This window comes from Schistocerca gregaria, chromosome 3 (assembly GCF_023897955.1).
Source record: "Schistocerca gregaria isolate iqSchGreg1 chromosome 3, iqSchGreg1.2, whole genome shotgun sequence".
Lineage (NCBI taxonomy): Eukaryota > Metazoa > Arthropoda > Insecta > Orthoptera > Acrididae > Schistocerca > Schistocerca gregaria.
Window position 1 is genome coordinate 394,303,767 of NC_064922.1, and position 22,296 is coordinate 394,326,062.

General features: G+C 42.1%; 1 protein-coding gene across 7 annotated transcripts in view; it reads left to right on the top strand.

The window, feature by feature from the left end:
* The window catches only part of LOC126354343 (uncharacterized), a 322,836-nt gene extending 307,063 nt beyond the window's left edge, over window positions 1-15,773 (top strand). For all 7 annotated transcript variants that reach the window (XM_050003914.1, XM_050003916.1, XM_050003915.1 and 4 more), the window contains 3 exons: window positions 1,769-2,091; window positions 9,925-10,116; window positions 14,614-15,773. In XM_050003914.1, the coding sequence (XP_049859871.1) occupies window positions 1,769-2,091; window positions 9,925-10,116; window positions 14,614-14,765 (667 nt within the window). In that variant the 3' untranslated portion in view covers window positions 14,766-15,773. The remainder of the gene's footprint in view (window positions 1-1,768; window positions 2,092-9,924; window positions 10,117-14,613) is intronic.
* The last annotated feature ends 6,523 nt before the right edge of the window (window positions 15,774-22,296 follow it).

Here is a 22,296-nt window from a genome sequence, read left to right on the forward strand (position 1 = left end):
ACTACACTGAAGAGCGAAAGAAACTGGTACTCATACGTAATATCGTGTAGGGCCCCCGCGAGTACGTAGAAGTGCCGCAACACCATGTGGCTTGGACTCGACTAATGTCTGAAGTTGTTTTTGATGATATCTGGTTTTGTTGGGCGCTCAACTGTGCAGTCATCAGCGTCCACACAAAGTCCCAATTTTTTCACACAGTCCAGTTTCTTTACTCAGCCCGATTTAAACATTGTCACGAATGATGATGATGAAATGATGAGGACAACACAAACACCCAGTCCCCGGGCAGAGAAAATACCCAGCACGGCCGGGAATCGAACTCGGGACCTCGTGATCCAGACGCAGCAACACTAGCCACTAGACCACGAGCTGTGGACGTCTGAATTAGTGCTGGAGGGAACTGACGCCATTAGTCCTGCAGGGCTGTATACAAATCCGTAAGAGTACGAGGAGGTGGACAACTTTAATTCTAGTATATAATAAACAAGTATATTTTAACACCAGATTGAAGGTGATATTTGTGAATCACATAAAAGCTATGAAGCAAAGCGTGGTTAACTATTTTTTAAATACAAAACAGTATAAGAAAGTTCTGGCTCGTATTGACATTGCCCCGGAATCGTAACAGTATTTAGTAAATACACTGAAGAGCCAAAGAAACTGGTACACCTTTCTAATACCGTTAGGGCCCTCGCGAGCACGCAGAAGTGCGGCAACACGACGTGACATGGATTCGTTTAATGTCTGAAGTGGTGCTGGAGGGAGCTGACACCATGAATCCTGCAGGGGTGCGAGGGGGTGGAGATCTCTTCTGAACACCACATTGCAAGATATCCCAGATATGCTCAGTAATGTCAATGTCGGGGGACTAATGTAGCCAACGGAAGTGTTTAAGCTCAGAAGAGTGTTCCTGCAGCCACTCTGTAGCAACTCGAGATGTGGGGTATCGCATTGTCCTGCAGGAATTGCCCAAGTGCATCGGAATGCACAATGGACATGAATGGATGCAGGTGATCAGACAGGATACTTACGTACCTGTCACCTGTCAGAGTCGTATCTAGACGTATCAGGGATCCCATATCACACCAACTGCTCATGCCCCATACCATTACCGAGCCTCTACCAGCTTGAACAGTCCACTGCTGCATTCATGAAGTTGTCTCCAAACCCGTACACGTCCACCCGCTCGATACAACAGTCCAGCTTCGCTGTTGACGAGCTCAGGCGAGGCGTAAAGCTTTGTGTCGTGCAGTCATCCAGGGTACAGGAGTATGGCGTCTGCTCCGAAAGCCCATATCGATGATGTTTCGTTGAATCGTTTGCACGCTGACACTTGTTGATGGCCCAGCATTGAAATTTGAAGCAATTTTCGGAAGGTTGCTCTGCTGTCACATTGAACGATTCTCTTAAGTCGTCGTTGGTCCCCTTCTTTCAGGATCTTTTTCCAGCCGCAGCGATGTCGGAGATTTGATGTTCTACCGGACTCCTGATATTCACTGTAAACTAGTGAAATGGGCGTACGGAAAATTCCCCACTTCATCGCTTCCTCAGAGATGCTGTGTCCCATCACTCATGCGCAGCTTCACGTTCATACTCACTTAAATCTTGATAACCTGCTATTGTAGCAGCAGTAACCGATCTAACAAGTGCGCCAAACACTTGTGGTCTTACATAGGTGTTGCCGACCGCAGCGTGTATTATACCTGTTTGCATATTTCTGTATTTGAATATGCATGCCTATACCAGTTTCATTTTGTATGACCGACAGGCGCCTGTGGCGGTCGGTGCACGACTTCCTGGACCTGGGCCTGCTGCGCGACCCGGTGTACACGAACCTCAACCTGGGCGTGTCGCTGGCGTTCTACTCGGACTTCACGTTCTCGACGCTGCTGCCGCTGTTCCTGGCGTCGGCGGCGGGGCAGGGCCAGGCGCTAGGCGCTCGCGGCGCCGCCGCCTGCCTCACGGTGGGCGCCGCTTGCGACGTGCTGGGCCGCGTCGCCTTCTCGCTGCAGGGCGCCTGCCCGCGCTACCGCCTCTCCAGCCGCGCCGTCTTCCTCATCGGCTCCGCCTGCATCGTCATCGCCCGCACAGGTCAATACGAAAGGCCCGTACAGGACCTGCAACTTGCGGTCGCGCATTATCCTGCTGAAATGTAGGGTTTAGCAGGGATCGAATGAAGGGTAGAGCCACGGGTCGTAACACATCTGAAATGTAACGTCCACTGTTCAAAGTGCCGTCAAACCTACTCGCCACGAGTATCCCGGCACACGCACAGTGAGGTCACAAATGTCACCGGATAGCGATACGGACATATGCGAATGCCGGTAGCATCGCGTACACTAGGTACTCTACTGGCCATTAAAACTGCTACACCAAGAAGAAATGAATATAATAAACGGGTATTCTTTGGACAAATATATTATACTAGAACTGACATGTCATTACATTTTCACGCAATTTGGGTGCATAGATTCTGAGAAATGAGTACCCAAAACCACCACCTCTGGCCGTAATAACCGCTTTGATACACCTGAGCATTTAGTCAAACAGTGCTTGGATGGCGCGTACAGGTACAGCTGCCCATGCAGCTTCAACACGATATCACAGTTCATCAAGAGTAGTGACTGGCGTATTGTGACGAGCCAGTTGCTCGGCCACCATTGACCAGACGTTTTCTGTTGGTGAGAGATCTGGAGAATGTGCTGGCCAGGGCAACAGTCGAACATTTTCTGCATCCAGAAAGGCCCATACAGGACCAGCAACATGCGGTTGTGCATTATCCTGCTGAAATGTAGGGTTTCGCAGGGATCGAATGAGGGTAGACCCACGGGTAGTAACACATCTGAAATGTAACATCCACTGTTCAAAGTGCCGTCAATGCGAACGAGAGGTGACTAAGACGTGTAACCAACGGCACCTCATACCATCACGCCGGGTGATACGCCAGTATGGCGATGACGAATACACGCTTCAAATGTGCGTTCACCGCGATGTCGCCAAACACAGATGCGACCATCATGATGCTGTAAACAGATCCTGGATTGATCCGAAAAAATAACGTTTTGCCATAAGTACATCCAGGTTCGTCGTTGAGTACACCATCGCAGGCATCTGAGATGTAGCGTCAAGGGTAACCGAGCTGATAGTCCATGCTGCTGCAAACGTAGTCAAACTGTTCGCGCAGATGGTTGTTGTCTTGCAAACGTCCCCATCTGTTAACTCGGGGATCGAGACGTGGCTGCACGATCCGTTACAGCCACGCGGATAAGATACCTGTCATTTCGACTGCTAGTGATGCGAGGCCGTTGGGATCCAGCACGGCGTTCGGTATTACCCTCCTGAACCCAACGAATCCATACTCTGCTAACAGTCTTTGGATCTCGATCAAAGCGAGCAGCAATGTCGCGATATGATAAACCGCAGTCGCGATAGGCTACAATCCGACCTTTATCAAAGTCGGAAACGTGATGGTACGCACTTCTTCTCCTTACACGAGGCATCACAACAACGTTTCACCAGGTAACCCCGGTCAACTGCGGTTTGTATATGAGAAATCGGTTGGAAACTTTCCTCATGTCAGCACGTTGTTGATGTCGCCACCGGCGCCAACCTTGTGTGAATGCTCTGCAAAGCTAATCATTTGCATATCACAGCATCTTCTTCCTCTCGGTTAATTTTCGCGTCTGTAGCACATCATCTTCGTGGTGTAGCAATTTTAATGGCCAGTAGTGTATAAAAGAGCTGTGTGTTTGCCGAGCTGTCGTTTGTACTCAAGTGTTTCATGTGAAACGTTTTCCGACGTGATTATGGACGCAAGACGGGAATTAACTGTGAACGCGGAATGGCAGTTAGAACTAAACGCATGACACATTGAACGGACAACACAGTGACCGACATTCTTCACTTAACGACCGAGAGTAGCGGTGTTTCTGTAGAGTTACCAGTGCTAACAAACAATCAACACTGCGTGAAATAACCGCGGAAATCAGTGTGGGACGTACGACAACGGTATCCGTTAGGACAGTGCGAAGAATTTTGGCGTTAATGGGCTATGGCGGTAGACGAGCGACGCCAATGCGTTTGCTAAAAGCATGACATCTCCTGCAGCGCCTCCCCTGTAATCGTGACCTTATCGGTTGCACCCTACATGACCGGAAAACGGTGACATGGTCAGATGAACCACGATTTCAGTTGGTAAGAGGTGATGGTAAGGTTCGAATGTGGCACAAACCCCACGAACTCATGGACCCAGATTATCAATAAGACAAGCTACTGATGGCTCCATAACGGCGTGGGTTGTGATTACGTGGAATGGACTCGCTCTTCTGGTCCAGCTGAACCTCTTCGATATGATTTGAAACCTTTCGTGGACTTTGTGTCCAAACAAGAATGGAATTGTCATGAATGACAATACGCATGTCGCTTGGCCACAATTGTTCCCAGTTGGTCTGAAGAACATTCTGGACAATCCGAGCGAATGATTGGCCACCCAGATCAGCCGACATGACTCCCATCTCCTATCAAACATTTATAGGACACAATCGGGAGGTCAGGTCGTGCACAGAATCCTGCATGGACAATACATTACCAAATACGGACGGCTGCAGTGGCAACATGGCTTAATAAATATTTCTGCAGGGGACTTTCAGCGACTTGTTGGGTCAATGCCACGTCGATTTTCAGCAGTACGGGAATAAACGACGTCAAACACGATATTATGAGGTAGCCCATGACTTTTGTCATCTCAGTGTATTATGGGACATTAAACTAAATGATAATCTGAGCAGCCCCCTTAGATTGTTTGCAGATGACGCTGTAATTTAACGTCTAGTAAAATCATCAGACGACCAGTTCCAATTACAAAATGATCTAGAGAGAATTTCTGAATGGTGCGAAAAGTGGCAATTGGCACTAAACAAAGAAAAATGTGAGGTCATCCACATGGGTACTAAAAGAAATCCGATAAATTTTGGGTATACGATAAATCGCACAAATCTAAGAGCTGTCAGTTCGCCTAAATACCTAGGAATTACAATTACGAGCAACTTAAATTGAAAGACCACATAGATAATACTGTGGGGAAGGCGAAACAAAGACTGCGCTTTGTTGGCAGAACCCTTAGAAGATGCGACAAACCCACTAAAGAGACAGCCTACATTACACTTGTCCGTCCTCTGCTGGAATATTGCTGCGCGGTATGGGATCCTTACCAGGTAGGATTGACGGAGGCCATCGAAAAAGTGCAAAGAAGGGCAGCTCGTTTCGTGTTATTGCGCAGTAGAGGTGAGAGTGTCACTGATATAATTCGGGCTGGCAGTCACTGAAACAAAGGCGGTTTTCTTTGCAGTGAGATCTATTTTCGAAATTTCAGTCACCAACTTTCTCTTCCGAATGCGAAAATACGTAGGGAGAAATGATCATCATAATGAAATAAGAGCAATCAGAGCTCTAACGGAAAAATTTAGTTGTTCCTTTTTCCCACGCTCCATTCGAGAGTAGAATGGTAGAGACTTAGTATGAAAATGATTCCATGACCCCTCTGCCAGGCACTTAAGTGTGAATTGCAGAGTAACCATGTAGATGTATATGTAGATGACATATGGGTGCGTTCTCCCTTCGTCATTATGACAGGCGCAGCTGTGCTGGGTACACGTGTCCGAATGCCTGTGGAGGATGGCGGCCCATTCTACTTCAAGAGCCAAGACCACAGAAGATCGTGATGTTGGACACTGAGGTCTGGAGCGAAGTCCACATTCCAACTCATCCTAAAGGTGCTTCTTTTGGGTTCAGGACGGGACTCTCGACAGGCCAATCCATGTCAGGAATGTTATTGTCCAAAAATCACTGCGCCAGAGCTGTGACTCGTGTCAGGGAGCATTGTTATGTTGCTAAACATATTGTCTCGGAAATGTTCCTCTACTGTACGCAATACACAGTGCTGTAAAATGTGGCCATGACCTACCGCATTCACCGTCTGCTTAAGTGCAATGAACCACACCCTAACCAACAGAAACTCCCATATCGTGACACTACCTGCTCCGTATTCATTGTTGGCACTACACATGATGGCGGGTAATGTTCTCTAAGCATTCGCCAAATCGTAACGCTCCGATCGCATTACCACAAGATATAGCAAGGTGAATCACTCCAAATAACTTGTTTTCAGTCATCCACTGTACAGCGGTCCCTCTTTACACCCTCTCAAACATCGCTTAGCGCTAACTACAGGGTGGCACATGAAATGTGTTACCAATTGTTTCTTTCACAATTTACGGCGCACATTAGATATCCCGCTGGGATCTCTACAGCAGTACCAGCAGAGCTTGGAAAAACAAATGAGTTACGAAATGACGTGTAATTCACGAAACTGCCGCTAGGAGACTAGTCAGCAGCAACGGCTGACAATGGAAGACTGACGACACATCAACGATCGGCAGTTGTGTTACTTTTTCATGAAACGAAAAGCCTTGTTGTGACTCAGAGGGGTTTTCGACAACAGTTTAACACACGATGGGTCCCTTGCAAGAAGACCATCCACATGTTGTACGATAAATTTGTACAGGAAGGAACAGTATTGGAAGCGAAGCGACCTCGGCCTAAGCCTGTTTGTTCGCCGGAGAATATTGAATCGATACGAGTTGCTGTACAGAGAAGCCCCGTGTAGAAAGGCAGCAGTGCAACTGGGAATATCCAGACGCTCCGTTCAACGCATTCTCAAAAAGTGACCTCCATATGTACCCATACAAGATGACCTGTGCACAGAAGCTCACTGAAGAACACAAGCAGCAGAGACTGCTGTTTGCTCAGTGGGCGAAGGATAGGGAAGAAACTCTCAACAACGTTTGGTTTTCAGACGAGACGCTTTTTCATTTAGACGGTGTGGTTAACAAACAAAATGTACGCTTTTGGGCCACTGAAAACCCACAAGTGCTTCATGAACGACAAGATTATGCTCCGAGGATTACAGCCTGGGCAGCAATTTGTCACGGACTTATTGGACCCTTTTTCTTTGAAGAAACTGTGAACAGCGAGCGTTATTTGTGCATGCTTCGCAGTAGCTTCATTCCACAGCTTCTTGCTACTGCCTTTCCCTTCAACACGCAGAGGTTCATGCAAGATGGAGCAAGGCCACATACTGCAAACACTGTGTTGGAGTTTTTACACGAGCATTCCGACGTGCGGATCATTTCATTCAGGTTTCCAGGTCGCTTCAGTGACGAACAAAATTGACCCCCAATAGTCCAGACCTCAATCCATGTGACTTTTTTCTTTTGGGGTACCTAAAGGAAAAAATTTTCCCGAAACGTCCAGGTGATTTAATGGAGCTCAGAAGACTTATTCTTCAAGCTTGCAGTGAAATTACGGAAGACATGTGCCGTAGGGTAATCACTAACTTCAGTGTTCGTTTGAAGGAAGTTAGGAAACGAAATGGTGGACATATTGAGCATGTGCTGAATTAGAACAAATCTCCATGGACGGCTCTTCATTGTAGTATATGTTCCTCTCAGATTGTGTTGACAATAAAGTTTATATTCAAAAACAAAATGGTAACACATTTCGTGCGCCACCCTATACATAAATTTGTAGCTTATGAGGAGCTGCTCGACACTGTACTCTGTTCTTTTTAATCCTCTACGCACAGTCACTGTGCTAGCTGGACTGCTGGTAGCTCTTTTCAACTCACTACTCATTCCTTCCTGTGATTTCGTTCTATTCTTTACAGTCACTCTCGACAATGAACGATGGTGTCTCTTCGTCAGTACCTAAGGTATGCCTAGTCTTGCTTTAGCTGTAGTAGTTCTTTCGCGATTCCATTTCACAGTCAGATCATAAGGATCAGTTGACTTGGACTGCTTCAGAAGGGTTGAAATGTCCCTCATGGATCTGCTACTCAGGACAAACCCAGTGACTACTCCCTCTTCGAAGTCACTGAACTCACCAGGCCGATCCATTCTGCTATTACCGCTTCTCTCCTGACAACCCAACACCCCCAGCCTCCTTTTATACTCGTAGGCCCGCCTCTCGACACATCTAGTGGTCAATTCCACATTAAATGGGGATGTCCAGAAGATCTGATCAGTTGGTGTACATACAATGGCAATAAACAAAATAAAAATAAGATAATATGAGGCAAACCACATCAAACTACTGCGAAGTGTAGGCCATTATGTGCAAAGACTGAGCTAAAACTACTGAAGTTACATAATTAGATGTACAAAGAAAATTAGGCAAGTATTGTATCCTGCCCTTAGAGAGACTGCAGCGACTTCATATAGTACAAGCCATTTTAATAATAAATTAACAATATAAAATAAAAGCCTCGCAAAGTAAAGATTAAAATTACATATACTTAGAAAACTGATAATTCTGTTCGAGGACGAACAATCTCTTTGTCACTGTTCAGCAGATATCCCTAGCCCGGCGAACAGTGGGGCGAGGTCGCAGTCGTTACTGACTTTGGAAGATACCAATATTTGTGTCGAATCCATCAATTTCTACCTGACTGGTGACGATCCCGATGGGAATTACTTCCAGGTTTAGTAGAATAGAACTCCGTGGAACCTTCTGCAATATTATAAACAATGCCCCATGCCGTTGTGTTCTGAGAAAATGTTCTTGCACACACATGTGTACCCATTTATGTACTGAGGTTGGTATTTTCGTTCACCCAAAAACTTGCTTACGCTAGACACAATTAAAATATTACTTATGATAAAAATTTTGTCCAGTTAATAGTACAGAAAATTAATAAAGGATTTAATTTTATAACTTAAGTTTGGGATAAGTGAACAATGACGAGATAGTTACGTAATCCATGAAATCTGCGTTCTATTAGAGTTGCAACAGAAACGTTTCACAGTAATGCACAGTTAATTCTCGTATTGACTGAGCTTATTCGGCAACACTCTATTACAACATCAGAACCCTCTCTTATTTAATCCTCTCAGTCTAATGTATTCTTTTTAGTTCTGTGTATTTATTTGGCCTCTACTTGCCCAGCTATTTATCCATTTACATTTATTTACAATACCGCAATTACATAAAATTTGTCGTGTTAATAGGAGATTTTCGCTACATTTCACTGTCTCCTAATTATGTATTTTCACTATAAGCAACATAATAATACATATAAACTTGTGCTGAGGATGTTACTAACTGGCAGTTATTTTTCGTGTGAGTAAGTTTTAATGAGTTCATCATTTGAATGAAATAATCAGGCATGAACATCTAAGTGCATTTACGGATAGCGTCTGAATTTATTGTCATTCAGGTAATTGGACACATCAGAACATTTGATCGTTTACTTGTACGATGACTAATCAGTGAATGTTTAAATATTATTATTTTTCATTTTGATGACTTTATCGCTCGAACCCATATATTTGCTTACTATCAAAAACAGTCTTGATCACTATTTGCCACGCGGTATTAGCCGAGCGGTCTCAGGCACTGCAGTCATGGTGCCGGCGGAGGTTTGAGTCCTCCCTCAGGCATGGGTGTGTGTGTTTCTACTTACGATAATTTAGGTTAAGTAGTGTTTAAGCTTAGGGACTTATGACCTTAGCAGTTAAGTCCCATAAGATTTCTCTCACTTTTGAACATTTGATCACAATTTATTTATTACGGTGACCGGTTTCGACCACTACTATGGTCATCTTCAGACCAATGAGTAAGAACCTCCTTCTGGTGGTAAATCACTACTAGTGAGGAGGTTCTTACTCATTGGTTTAAAGATGACGATACTAGTGCTCGAAACCGGTCACCGTAACAAATAAAATGTGATCAAGACTGTTTTTAATAGTAAATATTTGTAACTCATTGATCACTGTTCACTCCCACAATGTACTCAAAAGTAAGGGAATATTTGTGTCGTGAAGACTGAGCAGGCAGCAAACGTGACCATTGGCGCGTGTGTGCCCGCAGTGATGATCTACGTGAGCGGCTTCACGATGCTGGCGGTGATCACGGGTGTGCTGGGCTTCTTCCGCAGCTGGATCCACATCACCTTCTCGCTCGTCTTCGCCGAGTACTGCAGCATAGAGCGCTTCCCCTCTGCCTACGGACTCTACATGGCCGTCAGCGGCATCATAGGAATGTCCACTGGCCCACTCATCGGTACGTACCAACAGCATAGGCTCCTGTGGACCGCTTCTTTTCGTAAGGGAGCTGCTTACGTGTACAGGGCGTATCACAATTAATAGTGAAAACTGGTATAGTTGAAAGTGAACGATAGCAGAAGTAATCACGGTGCCAGAAAAGATCTGACTGGGGGATAAATGCGAAATGATGGCTATAAGCCGCCACTACCTCCAGTTACTACTAGAGTACTCTCTCTGAAATTCTGAAGGTTTCAGACGTAAAATACAGGGAGCGAAAACCTATTTACAATTTTTACAGCAACCGGATGGCAAATATAAAGAGTCAAGGGCATGAAACGGAAGCAGTAGTTCAGAAGAGTGACACGGGGCTATAGCCTATCCTCGATGGTATTCAGCCTGTCGCTGTGGCCGAGCGGTTCTAGACGCTTCAGTCCGGACCGCGCTGCTGCTACTGTCGCATGTTCGAATCTTGCCTCGGGCATGGCTGTGTGTGTTGTCTTGAGGTTAGTTAGGTTTAAGGGGGTAGGAGGTCAAACGGGCCGACTTGGAGCAGGAGAGGCACCACAGGACATTTTAAGTTCCACTGTCTGTACTTTTACAAATAAATTCATGAAACTTTGTCAGCATGACCAGGAAGGATTCAGAATTCACACTCTTAGCAGTGGAACTTCGAAAATAATAACGAAATAACTTTTTTACATCTGAAATTTCTTCATTTTTTCACTTATTAATGACAGCATTTGTTGCTATAGGTATACTTTTCTTCATAAGTAAGAAAGATCCTTCGACGAATTTTGCACAGCATACGAACCATACTTAAAGGTATATGAAACTCTAGAATTTTCCAAACCTATTAAAAACTGTGGTAAAAATTTACGTAAATAACTATAAAATTCGTGTTTTTTCTAATCATGAAGTTTAAAATATAACAGCTCATTCGTTTTTTTCATAAATTAAATAACCTGTAAGTATGGTGTGTATGCTGTGCAAAATTCATCGAATCATCGAAAAATCTCTCTAACTTATGAAGAAACGTGTACTATAGCAACAAATGCAGCCATTAGTAACTGAAAAAATGAAGAAATTTCGCACGTAAAAAAATTTATTTTGTTATAGTTTCGAACTTCCACTGCAATGAGTGTGAATCCTGAATCCTTCCTGATGATGCTGATAAAGTTTTATGAATTTATTTGTAAAAGTGTAAGCACTGGAAATTAAAACGTCCTGAGATGCCTCTCCTGCTCCACGTCGGCCCGTTTGACGTCCTGCTCCCATTAAGTAGTTCTAATTCTAGGGGACTGATGACCTCAGATGTTAAGTCCCATAGTGCTTAGATCTATTTGAACCATTTGACGGTATTCAGTCTGTACACTGAGTAAGCAGAAAGGAATCCAAAGAAAAATCTGGAGTAGGAATTAGAGTCCAGGGAGCCGAAATAAAAACTTCGATGTTCGTCGAAGATATAATTTTGTCAGAGACAGCAAAGGAGCAGTTGTATTGAATGTATAGTGTCTGGAAAGGAGAACATAAGATGAACACCAACGAAAGCAAAGCAAAGATACTGAAATGTATAAGGTGATGCTGACGGAATTAGATTAGGGAACGGGACACTTAAAGAAGTAGACGATTTTTGTCATTTGGGCAGCAAAATAACTGACGCTGGTTAAAATAAAGAGGATATAAAATGTAGACTATTAATGGCAAGAAAAGTATTTCTGAAGAAGAGAAATTTGTTAACTTCGATTATTGATTTAAGTGTTAGGAATACTTTTATGAAGATATTTATCTGGAGTGTAGACATGTATGGAAGTGAAACATGGACAATAAACAGTTTAGGCAGAAAGAGAATAGAAGCTTTTGAAATGTGGTGTTAGAGAAAAATGCCGAAGTTTAGATGGGTAGATTGCACAACTAATGAAGAGATTCTAAATATAATTGAGGGAAAAAGAAATTGATGCAGAACTTGACAAGGAGATGGGTTCGATTGATAGGACACATTCTGAGATATCAAGGGATCACCAGTTTAGTACTGGAGGTAAGCGTGGAGGCTACAAATCGTAGAGAAGAGCAAGAGATAAATACAGTAAGCAGATCTAGAAGGATGTAGGTTAAATCAGTTATTCGGAGATGAATAACCTTGCATAGGATAGTGTAGCTTGGAGAGCTGCATCAAAGCAGTCTTCAGACTAAAGGCCGTACCAACAACAATAATAATACTGCGTGACGTAAAAAATAAGTTACGGATTATTATTGCAGGCAAAGTACCTTTTATAGAGTGTTAGTTTTACTAAATCTAAACTAAACTAATTATAAGGGGCAATCAGAAACTTTCCGTCCAAAGGTTCTACAGCCCAAAAACAGTACGCCAGTCTGGCAAAGGCGCTGTTCGCACTGAGGCACTCATACAGCCAAAGCACTAGGCTGAACAACCCCATTTGGTGAAACATTGTGTCCTGCTGCGTGAAGAAGTCTGTAACTGCCTGCAGTACATCCTCATATGTCAGGAACTGTGGATACATCAAGGCATTTTTTAAAAGGACCGAAGGCGTGATAATCACATGCTGAGAGATCAAAACTATAGGGCGACAGCCCACGTGTCTCCCAGTTGAGTTGGTGTCACATTCTGCGTTATGGCATTGGCAGTATGGGGAAATGCGTTATTATCAGGCAGCAACGCCCCATGGTGCAGTCCGCCTCCGTAGCGTAGCGGTAGCGTTACCGCCGACCACGCAGGATGCTCGGGTTCGATTCCCGTCAGGGGACTGGGTGTTGTGTGTCTTTAATCATCATTGACTCGCAAGTCGCCGATGTGGCGTCACCTAAAAAGGACTAGCAATACGGCGGCCGGACTCCCCGAGTGGGGCCTCCCGGCCAACAATGACATACGATCACTTAATTTCACCTCCTGGTGCACTTTCCACAATCGTGTTTTTCGACAGACATACTGCCACATACACATTCTTCATTCTCTAATGGACGTCTACTGGCGTTTTTCCTTAGGCACCCATAGAAAAAATAACAGTACTCTGGTCCTATTTGGACACATTTGGTAATAACAACGCGATAGTTCACACCTCTGCATTTACTGCATGCACATCAGAAAGACACGAACGACACACTAATTCCTTGTTACATGTCGGTGTTTATACACCTGCATCAGAGATATGATACGTTCCATATACGCTGCAGCGACATCCTCAACCAGATACTTTTTGATCTCTCATAGTATAACGCCAACGGCCTTGCCGCAGTGGTGACATGGGTTCCCATCAGATCGTCGATGTTAAGCACTGTCGTATTTGGTTAGCACCTGGATAGTTGACTTTCTGGGTCTGACAAACCTTGTTGGCAAGCAGGGTGCATTCAACCCATGTGAGGTCAGTTGAGGAACTACTTGATTGAGGACTAGCGACTCTGGTCACGAGAACTGACAACAGCCTGGAGAGTGCGTTGACCACATACCCCTCCATATCAACATGGATGACGCAGCCTTCCGTGGCTGCTTCAGACAGAGTTTAGATTTTTATAGTACACCCAAAATTAAACTAGATGACTACCTTTCTTTGATTATTACTGATTAAATGATATGATTATTTAGGACAAAACCTCAGTATAACTCTGTAACGTCATTGGACGAAGTTTCCAGAAGTGATTTCCTATCCTCACCTTCCTCCTGAACTCATCTTTCACAATCCCTCAAATCGTGTCGGTATCATTTTGCTGCACCCTCTATATGTATTCAGTAGCTGAGGGTTACGCAATAGGTAGTTTAGAAATACTTGTTGGGAACCACTTGCATAGACAGACAAATAAGACGAAAAATTCAAAGCAAAGAGATTGGGGTGGGGGGACAGTGAAGTTGAAGATATAATTGTGACTGCAAGTCAAATGAAGATGGGTAAGACACACAGCTACAAGAACGGGTGTTACGCAGACCAAGTAAGTTTTTGATAGAGTCCAAAATACAAGAGGCTGATCCAGTGGAAAGAAGATATATGACATCAGAAAACATCAGGAGTAATATGGATGCAGAGGCTGTAATGCATAAAAATGTCGACACCAGTATTTATTTAGCAGTGTTTCTCAAATGGTCGGTATTTAAACAACTTCAGTAGTTTGTCTTAATAACTTTGTTGCATTATTGCCCCTATCGTCAACTTCATTTGACGCCGCTCTTGTTGCTTAATGTAATTTACTATCTATCCCTGGTATTAAATTCGAAACATCCAAACTCTTGTTACTTCTGAATCAATCGTTCACTGTGCAGCAGATTTGGTGATAGTTAGAAACTTCCTGTCAGATTAAAACTGTGTCGCAGTCGTGAATACGATCCCAAAACGTTATCTCTCACGGGCAGTGCTCTTACTGAGTGAGTACTCTGAGAAAGACTTCTGTCTGTCCCTCTCTCCTACCTCCTGAACTTGACACAAGCTCTTCTACATACCTTGCTGGCCCAGTACGCCTTTCTTTCAGGAGGATATAAAAATTATTTCATACTTTTTTCTGTTCACAGGGCTCATCCGTGACGTTACGGATAGTTACCCTATATGTATCCACGCTCTGAATGTGCAAATGATGCTCTGCGTAATACCGTGGACGCTGGAACTGATAATAACTGCACTGAGGAAGAAGAAACCTGTCGCAGAAGAAGAGACAAAGAGCTGACTTGTTTTCCAAAGGCGATAAGAAATACAGACATCTGCCTGCGTCCAAGACAGTGCACAGAAACAAAACCAGGTCTGATGTTCCACAGACAGGACTTAAGCCTTGTGTCTGTATTGCCACAATGAGTGGCATATAATTAGACTGAGGGTCTCTTTACGTTGAGGATCCATGTTTCAAAGTTTATTTTCACAACAGAATAGACTGAAATAAGTATTGTAGTCGCTAAAGAATCTGATTTATAGTTGAGAAGTATGAAAGCGCCATTTGAAAGTTTAGTTGAAGCAGCTACAAGACTGCCATAATTAATCTATTTATAGCTCCTAAAGAGATTCAATGGCGGACTCGTTTGAGTTCCGCACACGAATTATTTGCTGTGTTCATATATTACCATATTTAGTACAAAGAACTCTGTCTTGTGTTTAATAAACTAGAATTTTTATAACAGTGTGTCTAAGAATAGGATGCTCAACTTTCTGAGCCGCAATTGTCAGTAAAGGCTTGTAGCATTACTGAAAGAAATAAATGTGCCATAATAGCCCTCATAGGGTACTAACCATATAATATATTAGTTGTAGCGTGGAAGAACTTTTCGTAGTATGACTAACTAGTGCGTGATATGTTTCAGTGCAGTAGTTACCTTAACTGGCTACAAACAGACGAGCAAACAGACGAGTGAACCGAACACCTTTCACTAGCTTTCATTATGTGACGTACTTCTGTTACTCATACTGCTGAAGATCAAGTGTCACTGAAGAATAGAATTCGATGTACATAAATGTTTTTTATTTCAATAATATACTATATACTAACACAAGAGTCACTTTGGTGGTTCAAGTATCCTGTAGACTTACTCACAAATTGTACAAACAGTCCAAACTGAGAAGCTGTTTAGAATTTAGTTATTTTGAATGCAGTATGTGCATTTTTTCATACAAATGTAACTGAATTGTGAAACTGTTATATTTATTTGACTGAAAAGTTTTTAATTAAACTATTATTTGAAGCAAAGTTTATCATTTACTTCTACTAACAACAGTTAAGATAACAACCAGTCCTCTGGAAAGATGTTCACTATTAAGGGAACTTTTTAAAATTTATCAACACGTAAATTAGACACTTCAAATCAACACAGACAAGAACATCATCTGCACGATCATATGGCCAAATATCTCACACTCTTAACAACTTCCTCATTTTGCTCACATCAACAATCAGTCACAAATATGAAAACATTGTCTCCTGATCATCAAATTAGTTTCAAGTATCCATTAGAAGTGCATAAATATATAATCAAATAAAGGAAATATTACAATTTGTCTACATTTCATACATATCTTTTATCCTATTTATCCTATTTGGTGATAAAAATTCTCCGATAAAAGAGTATTTTGCCGTTAGAAGATTTAATGAAATGTGTAACAGTTCATAAGTTTTATGGAAATAATCAAAATATCTTTCTAGATCTACATCTACATGTATACAGTGTATATCACATTGTACCAATTATTAGGCTTTCTTCCTGTTTCACTCACATATGGAGCACAGGAAGAATGATTGTTTGAATGTCCCTGAGCATGTAGTAATTACTCTAATCTTATCCTCAGGATCCTTATGTGAGTAATACTTGGGGGGTTGTAGTAGTTATCATTTAAAGGTGGTTCTAGATTAGATTAGATTCAGTTTCTGTTCCATAGACCCAAATAATGAGATGATTTTCGTGGATGTAGAACATGTCAGAAAGTATAACGTGAAAACATAAAACATTTTAATATAATACTTACTACCCTAATTATTTGTCAGGAGGTTGTCGAAATAGGTGAATACAATGCAGTAAACTGGAACAATTAACATTTACAGAATTAACACACTGCCAGAATGAAACATTGTTATGCACTATTAATAAATTTTTATCATACACAAAATACCTAATCTTGACTGTTGTGACCAAGTGTGGTCAAAACTAAAATATAACAGACGTTTTTACTTAAGGTGGCGTAACGGTCACTGTTAAGATATTCATCTATAGAGTAGAAGGAGTTGCCTATGAAAAAGCTTTTCAACCTCTGTTTAAACCGTGCTTTATCTGAAACCAAGTTTTTAATGGTTGCTGGCAATTTATTGAAAATGTATGTTCCTGAATATTGGACCCCTTTTTGGACGAAGGTAAGTGATTTTAGGTGTTTATGTAGATTGTTCTGACTCCTAGTACTGATAATATGTATTGAGCTATTGGTTGGAAATAGAGATGTATTACTTGCAACAAATTTTATTGAGCAATAAATATACTGAGAAGCAGTCTTTCTGAACTGGTTTCTACATGATGTTCTAGAATTTACACCACAAATGATTCTTATCACACGCTATTGCACCCTAAAAACTTTTGCTCGGTTTGATGAGTTGTCCTAGAATATGATCCCATATGACATACAGAATGACAGTAAGAAAAATATGCAAGGTTTTTATAGTTATATCTCCTACATCTGCCTCATTATCACCGCAGATACAGACATGTTCAGGCGCTTAAGCAAGTCTGTTGTATGCCCTTCGCAACTGAATTTATTATAGAATTGTATCCCAGAAATTTAATACTGTCAACCTCTTCGATCTGCATGTCTTTATATGTTATACACATGCTGGAAGGAAATCTCTTACAGGTTCTAAACTGAATGTAGTGGGTCATCTCGAAGTTTAATGACACTGTGGCGACTATCGCACACGTCGATCGCAGCCGACGCGTAAAATTCGCGCCAACCACAGAGATTATTCCCCACAGTTTGCACAGGAGTCACAGAGAAGAGAGCCGTCGACTGTGATTCTCATACCTACCTTTTTACTCTTTGTTGTTGATTCGCTTTTATGTATTCTCTTACTTGACAACCTGTTATATGGAAAGAAATAAAAAGAAACTTTAGTTCAGACTCCGTTAGTTTCCGATTTCTAACTGTGTGTTGTGAGAACACACCTACTTACGCAACAACACTGACTCAGCTTTAAACCACTCATTAATGTCAATGAAAATTTGACTAGAAGCTATTTCTAAATTTGTACTTCACTTGCTACTTATTGAAATGTTAGTATCATTCACAAAAAAGAAAAAAAAGGAAACTTAATAGATTTTCTCGTGATAGTTTACATCTGTCTTCAAGATTCTCCCAGTTCAGTTCTTCCTGTCTCTGTGACACTCTCCCACAGATAAAAGAAACCTGTGACAATTCGTGCTTCCCGTCTCTGTGTATGTTCAATATCCCCTGTTACTCCTGTTCAGTAAGGGTCCCACACACTTGAGAAATATTCTAGAACTGGTCTCATGAGTGAACTGTAAGCAGTCTCCTTTGTTGACTGACTGCACTTCCTCAGAACTCTGCCAATAAACCGAAGTTTAGCACCTGTATTACTGAGCCTCTGCAATCATTTCATATCCCTACAAAGTGTTACACCCAGTATTTGTACGAGTTGGCCGATTCCAACAGTGACTTATTACAGTTTTAGGATACGACGTTTTTTTTCGTTTTGTGAAGTGCGCAATTATACAATTCTGAACATTTAAAGCAAGCTGCCAGTCTTTGAACAACTTTGAAATCTTATCAAGATCTGACTGTATATTTGTGCAGCATCTTTCAGACAATACTTTATTATGGATAATTGCATCATCTGCAAAAAGTCTGAGGTTACTATTAATATTGTCCTCATAAAATATAAAGCATGGATAGCAAGGGTCCCAGCGCACTTCTCTGGGGCACACCTGAAGTTTCTTCTACAGCTGACCATAACTCTCCATCCAAGATAACAGTCTGTGTCCTCCCTTCCAAAATGTCCTCAATCTAGCAACAAAATTCACTTGATACCCCATACGAGCATACTTTTGACAACTATCATACGTGTGATACTGAATGAAATATTTCTCAGAATTAAGGAATTCTGTATCTACGTGACTGCCTTGATCCGATGCTTTCAATTTGTCATGCAAGGAAAATACAAGTTGGGTTTCACATGGTCGATGTTTTCGGAATCCACACTGGTTGTCACTGAGGAGGCCCTTGTGTTCAACATATCTCATTATGTTTGAAACAATATATTCTAAGATTCTACAAAAAATCGATGTCATGGATTGAGGACGCTAGTTTTTTGGATCACTTGTACTACCCTCATTTTAGACCTGTGTGACATTTGCTTTTTTTCCAAGAACATTGCACGGTGTTTTTGTTAAAGGGATCTAAGGTAGGTTATAGCTAAGAGAGGGGCTAGCGTAGCCCCAAATGCGGAATCTGACAGGGATTCCACTGGGCCCTGGATCTTTGTTGAATTTTAACTATTTCAGCTGTTCCTCCACGCCACTGACAATAATAATTATTTCTTCCATCTTTTCAGTGGTATGAGAATTTAACTGAGTCAATTCTGCTCGATTTTCCTTTGTAAAGGAACATCTGAAAATTGAGTTAAGCATTTCAACTTTTGTTTTGCTACCCTCAATTTCACTTCCTTTCTCATTCGTTTGGGATTCGACACTAACTTTGGTTCCACTAACAGGCTTTACATATAACCAAACTTTTTTTGAGTTTTGTGAAATATCATTTGGTAATATTCTGCTAAGGTAGTCATTGAAGGCATCACACATTGCTCTCTTGACAGCCAAATATGTTTCTTTCAACAGCTCTCTGTCTATAACCCTGCGCTTCGTTTTACACCAATGACGCAGTAATCTCTGTTTCTTTAGAAGTTTCTTTATAGTGACTGTGTATCATGGAGGGCCACTCCCATTATGAACTGTTATATTGGGTTTATACCTATCCAGTGCATGATCAACTGTTCCTTTAAACTTGAGCCATAGTTCCGCTACATGCTCCTGCCCTTCATTGAGATATGACACTTCTGATTTTTTTATCTAGTCTATTGAATATATTGTTTTAGCTCTCCTTTGTACTTTGATAATCATTTTTGCCACAACTGTGTCATGGTCACTGATACTAGTTTTGATGTGGACATCCTCTAAGAAGTCAGGTCTATTTGTTGCTGTCGGATCCAATATATTTCCACCATGAGTGGTGTTTCTAACTTTCTGTTTAGGTACTTTCCAGAGAAGCCATTTCATAATGTTTCACAGGATGTCTTATCATGCTCACCACTAACAAAACTGTAATTTTCCCAGTTGATTGTTGGATGATTAAAGTGTTCACTGATGATTAAAATATGATTTGGGAACTTACATACGAGTGAAGTGATGTTTTCTCTGAAGTTTTTGGTTACATCAGGAGATGAATCTGGTAGGTGATGGAAGAATCCAGTTATCATTCTATTTCCACCCTTGATACTGAGTGTTGTAAAAACAATCTCACGTGCAGCTTTCTATCTTGGTGGATTTAAGTTTCTTGTCTACTGTGACAAATAAACCAGCTCCATTTCCCATTTTGGCTTTTGATATACACTTAAATTTTTCCCAAATATTTCACTGCCAATCAGTTTCAAGTTATGTACCTAGTATTATGTGAGCTTCACCGCTTTTCATTGGTGCTTCAAACTCTGGAACTTTTTTGCAAGTAGTTTCGCAATTAACCATTAAAATATTAATATTCGCGTCTGTGGGAGCAGTTCTTTCGATTTGACCCTGATACTTCGGGGTTTCCTACAGCTATCATTATCTGGGTTGGATGAGGGTCACCTAATCTAAAAAAAAAAACCTTGTGAACAGCCCACACACAGTCAACTACCTGAGTAGTAGCCTCTGATGTGTAGTGCACACCTTACCTATTTTGGGGGGATCATACAGTTCTCAACCCTATGACACACGTCCAGGAAGTCACAGCCTGCTATATCACAAAACCTTTGAAATCTCTGGTTAAGTCCTCCCTCTCGACACAGAACCAAAGAGCCATGATGAGTTCTGCAGACAATGCTGCAAATTGTGAGCTTCGTTGAAAGTCCATGCACAAGGCTGGTTTCCTTAACCTTCTCTGTCAGTTGCTAGAATGATTCAAGTATAACCTCAGAGCCCAGACGACAGGTATCATTTGTAGTAACATGTGCCACAATCTTCAATAGATAGCACTCTGTTCGCTCAGTGGCTGCTGAAATAGCTTTTTCGACAGGTTGAATGAGGCCCCCAGTCATACCACTGAGTGGATATGACGTCCTTTTCTGTCCCTTGCTGCCATTTCCCAAAGGAGTACCATCATTATCTGTATTTTTGAATTGCTGACAATTAATATACCCCTACCATTTCGTGTTTGCCTCCTCCTGACACTGGACAAAACAGGTTTCCCGAGAACAGATGATGTGAGTCCCACTGCTCAGTTTCAGTGAAAGTCATCACCTCAAACTTATTGGTTAGGGGGATCAGTGTAACACCCTGAATCCTCCATGATCCCCATCCACCCATACGGTTCACCTAGCTCTATCACTGACACATCACTCTTAGTCAAGTAGACAAGTAATGACTGATCCTGTATTTTTTACAGAGGAGACAGGATCCATAGGAGAGGATAATACTTGAGGTACCTCTGGTACCAGTATCACAGGTACACAACTCTCGGGAACTCTTCCAACAAACTGATTTGGAGCAGCAGTCAACAGTTTGATAGCAGTCAGAGCGATTTCCAGTTGCTTACACATGTCCACCAACTGATCCCATATTCGGGAACAGCATTCACAGTGGGGCTGCATTTTCGATAGTGCAGTGTATTACAATGTACATGCATATCTTACTGTTATAATGAAAGGCAACATATGCTTGTGCATATTTTTAAACTACACTCTAGACTTATCAAGTGTAGCATTCTCCATATTTTTCAGGATGACAGTGACATTCCCGTCTTTTTGAAGGACAGACACATCTTGCACAGTGGTTAACCGCACTGCATGACAACTGACCAAAGACTTTGCCAAGCTCTTTCATGTATCTTTCACCACGAACTATTTCACGTGGAACAGCAACTTCTACAAACCAAATAGCTGGAAGGTGTTGCCATGGGCAGTGGTGGACAACTTCTTCATGGAACATTTTGAAACACAGGTACAGAACTAGGCAGCTTGTAAACCTAATATGTGGTACAGAAACGTTAATAATACCTTCATAGTGTAGAGCCATGGTGAGGAACAGCTCAGTGACAGCCTCCATGCCACCATAAAATTTACTGTAGAGACAGCTACCTCTTCTAGATGTGCTGGTCACAAGAAATGGTGAAAACCAGTGACACAGCGTGCATCAAAAACTGACACATACGGAGCAATACCTACAGAAACGGTCAAATCACTACCTGAGCCAGAAATAGAGGCATTATTAATATACTCATAATGCGAGCAAAACGAATATGTGAGCTGCAGCACCTCATGTGCGAAATGCAGTGCCTGGAAAGTGTTCCAAGGAGCAACGGGTACTCCATCAGTTACATTAGGAGCGTAACAGAGTCAAACACTTGGTGATGCACAGAATAGGCAGTATGTTGCACAAATACAGGATAAATACTATATATAAAGGTGTTCAAAGAGTGTCTCAGATCGGCAGAGGAGAAAAGGGACCCACTTGCAGGGTTGGGAG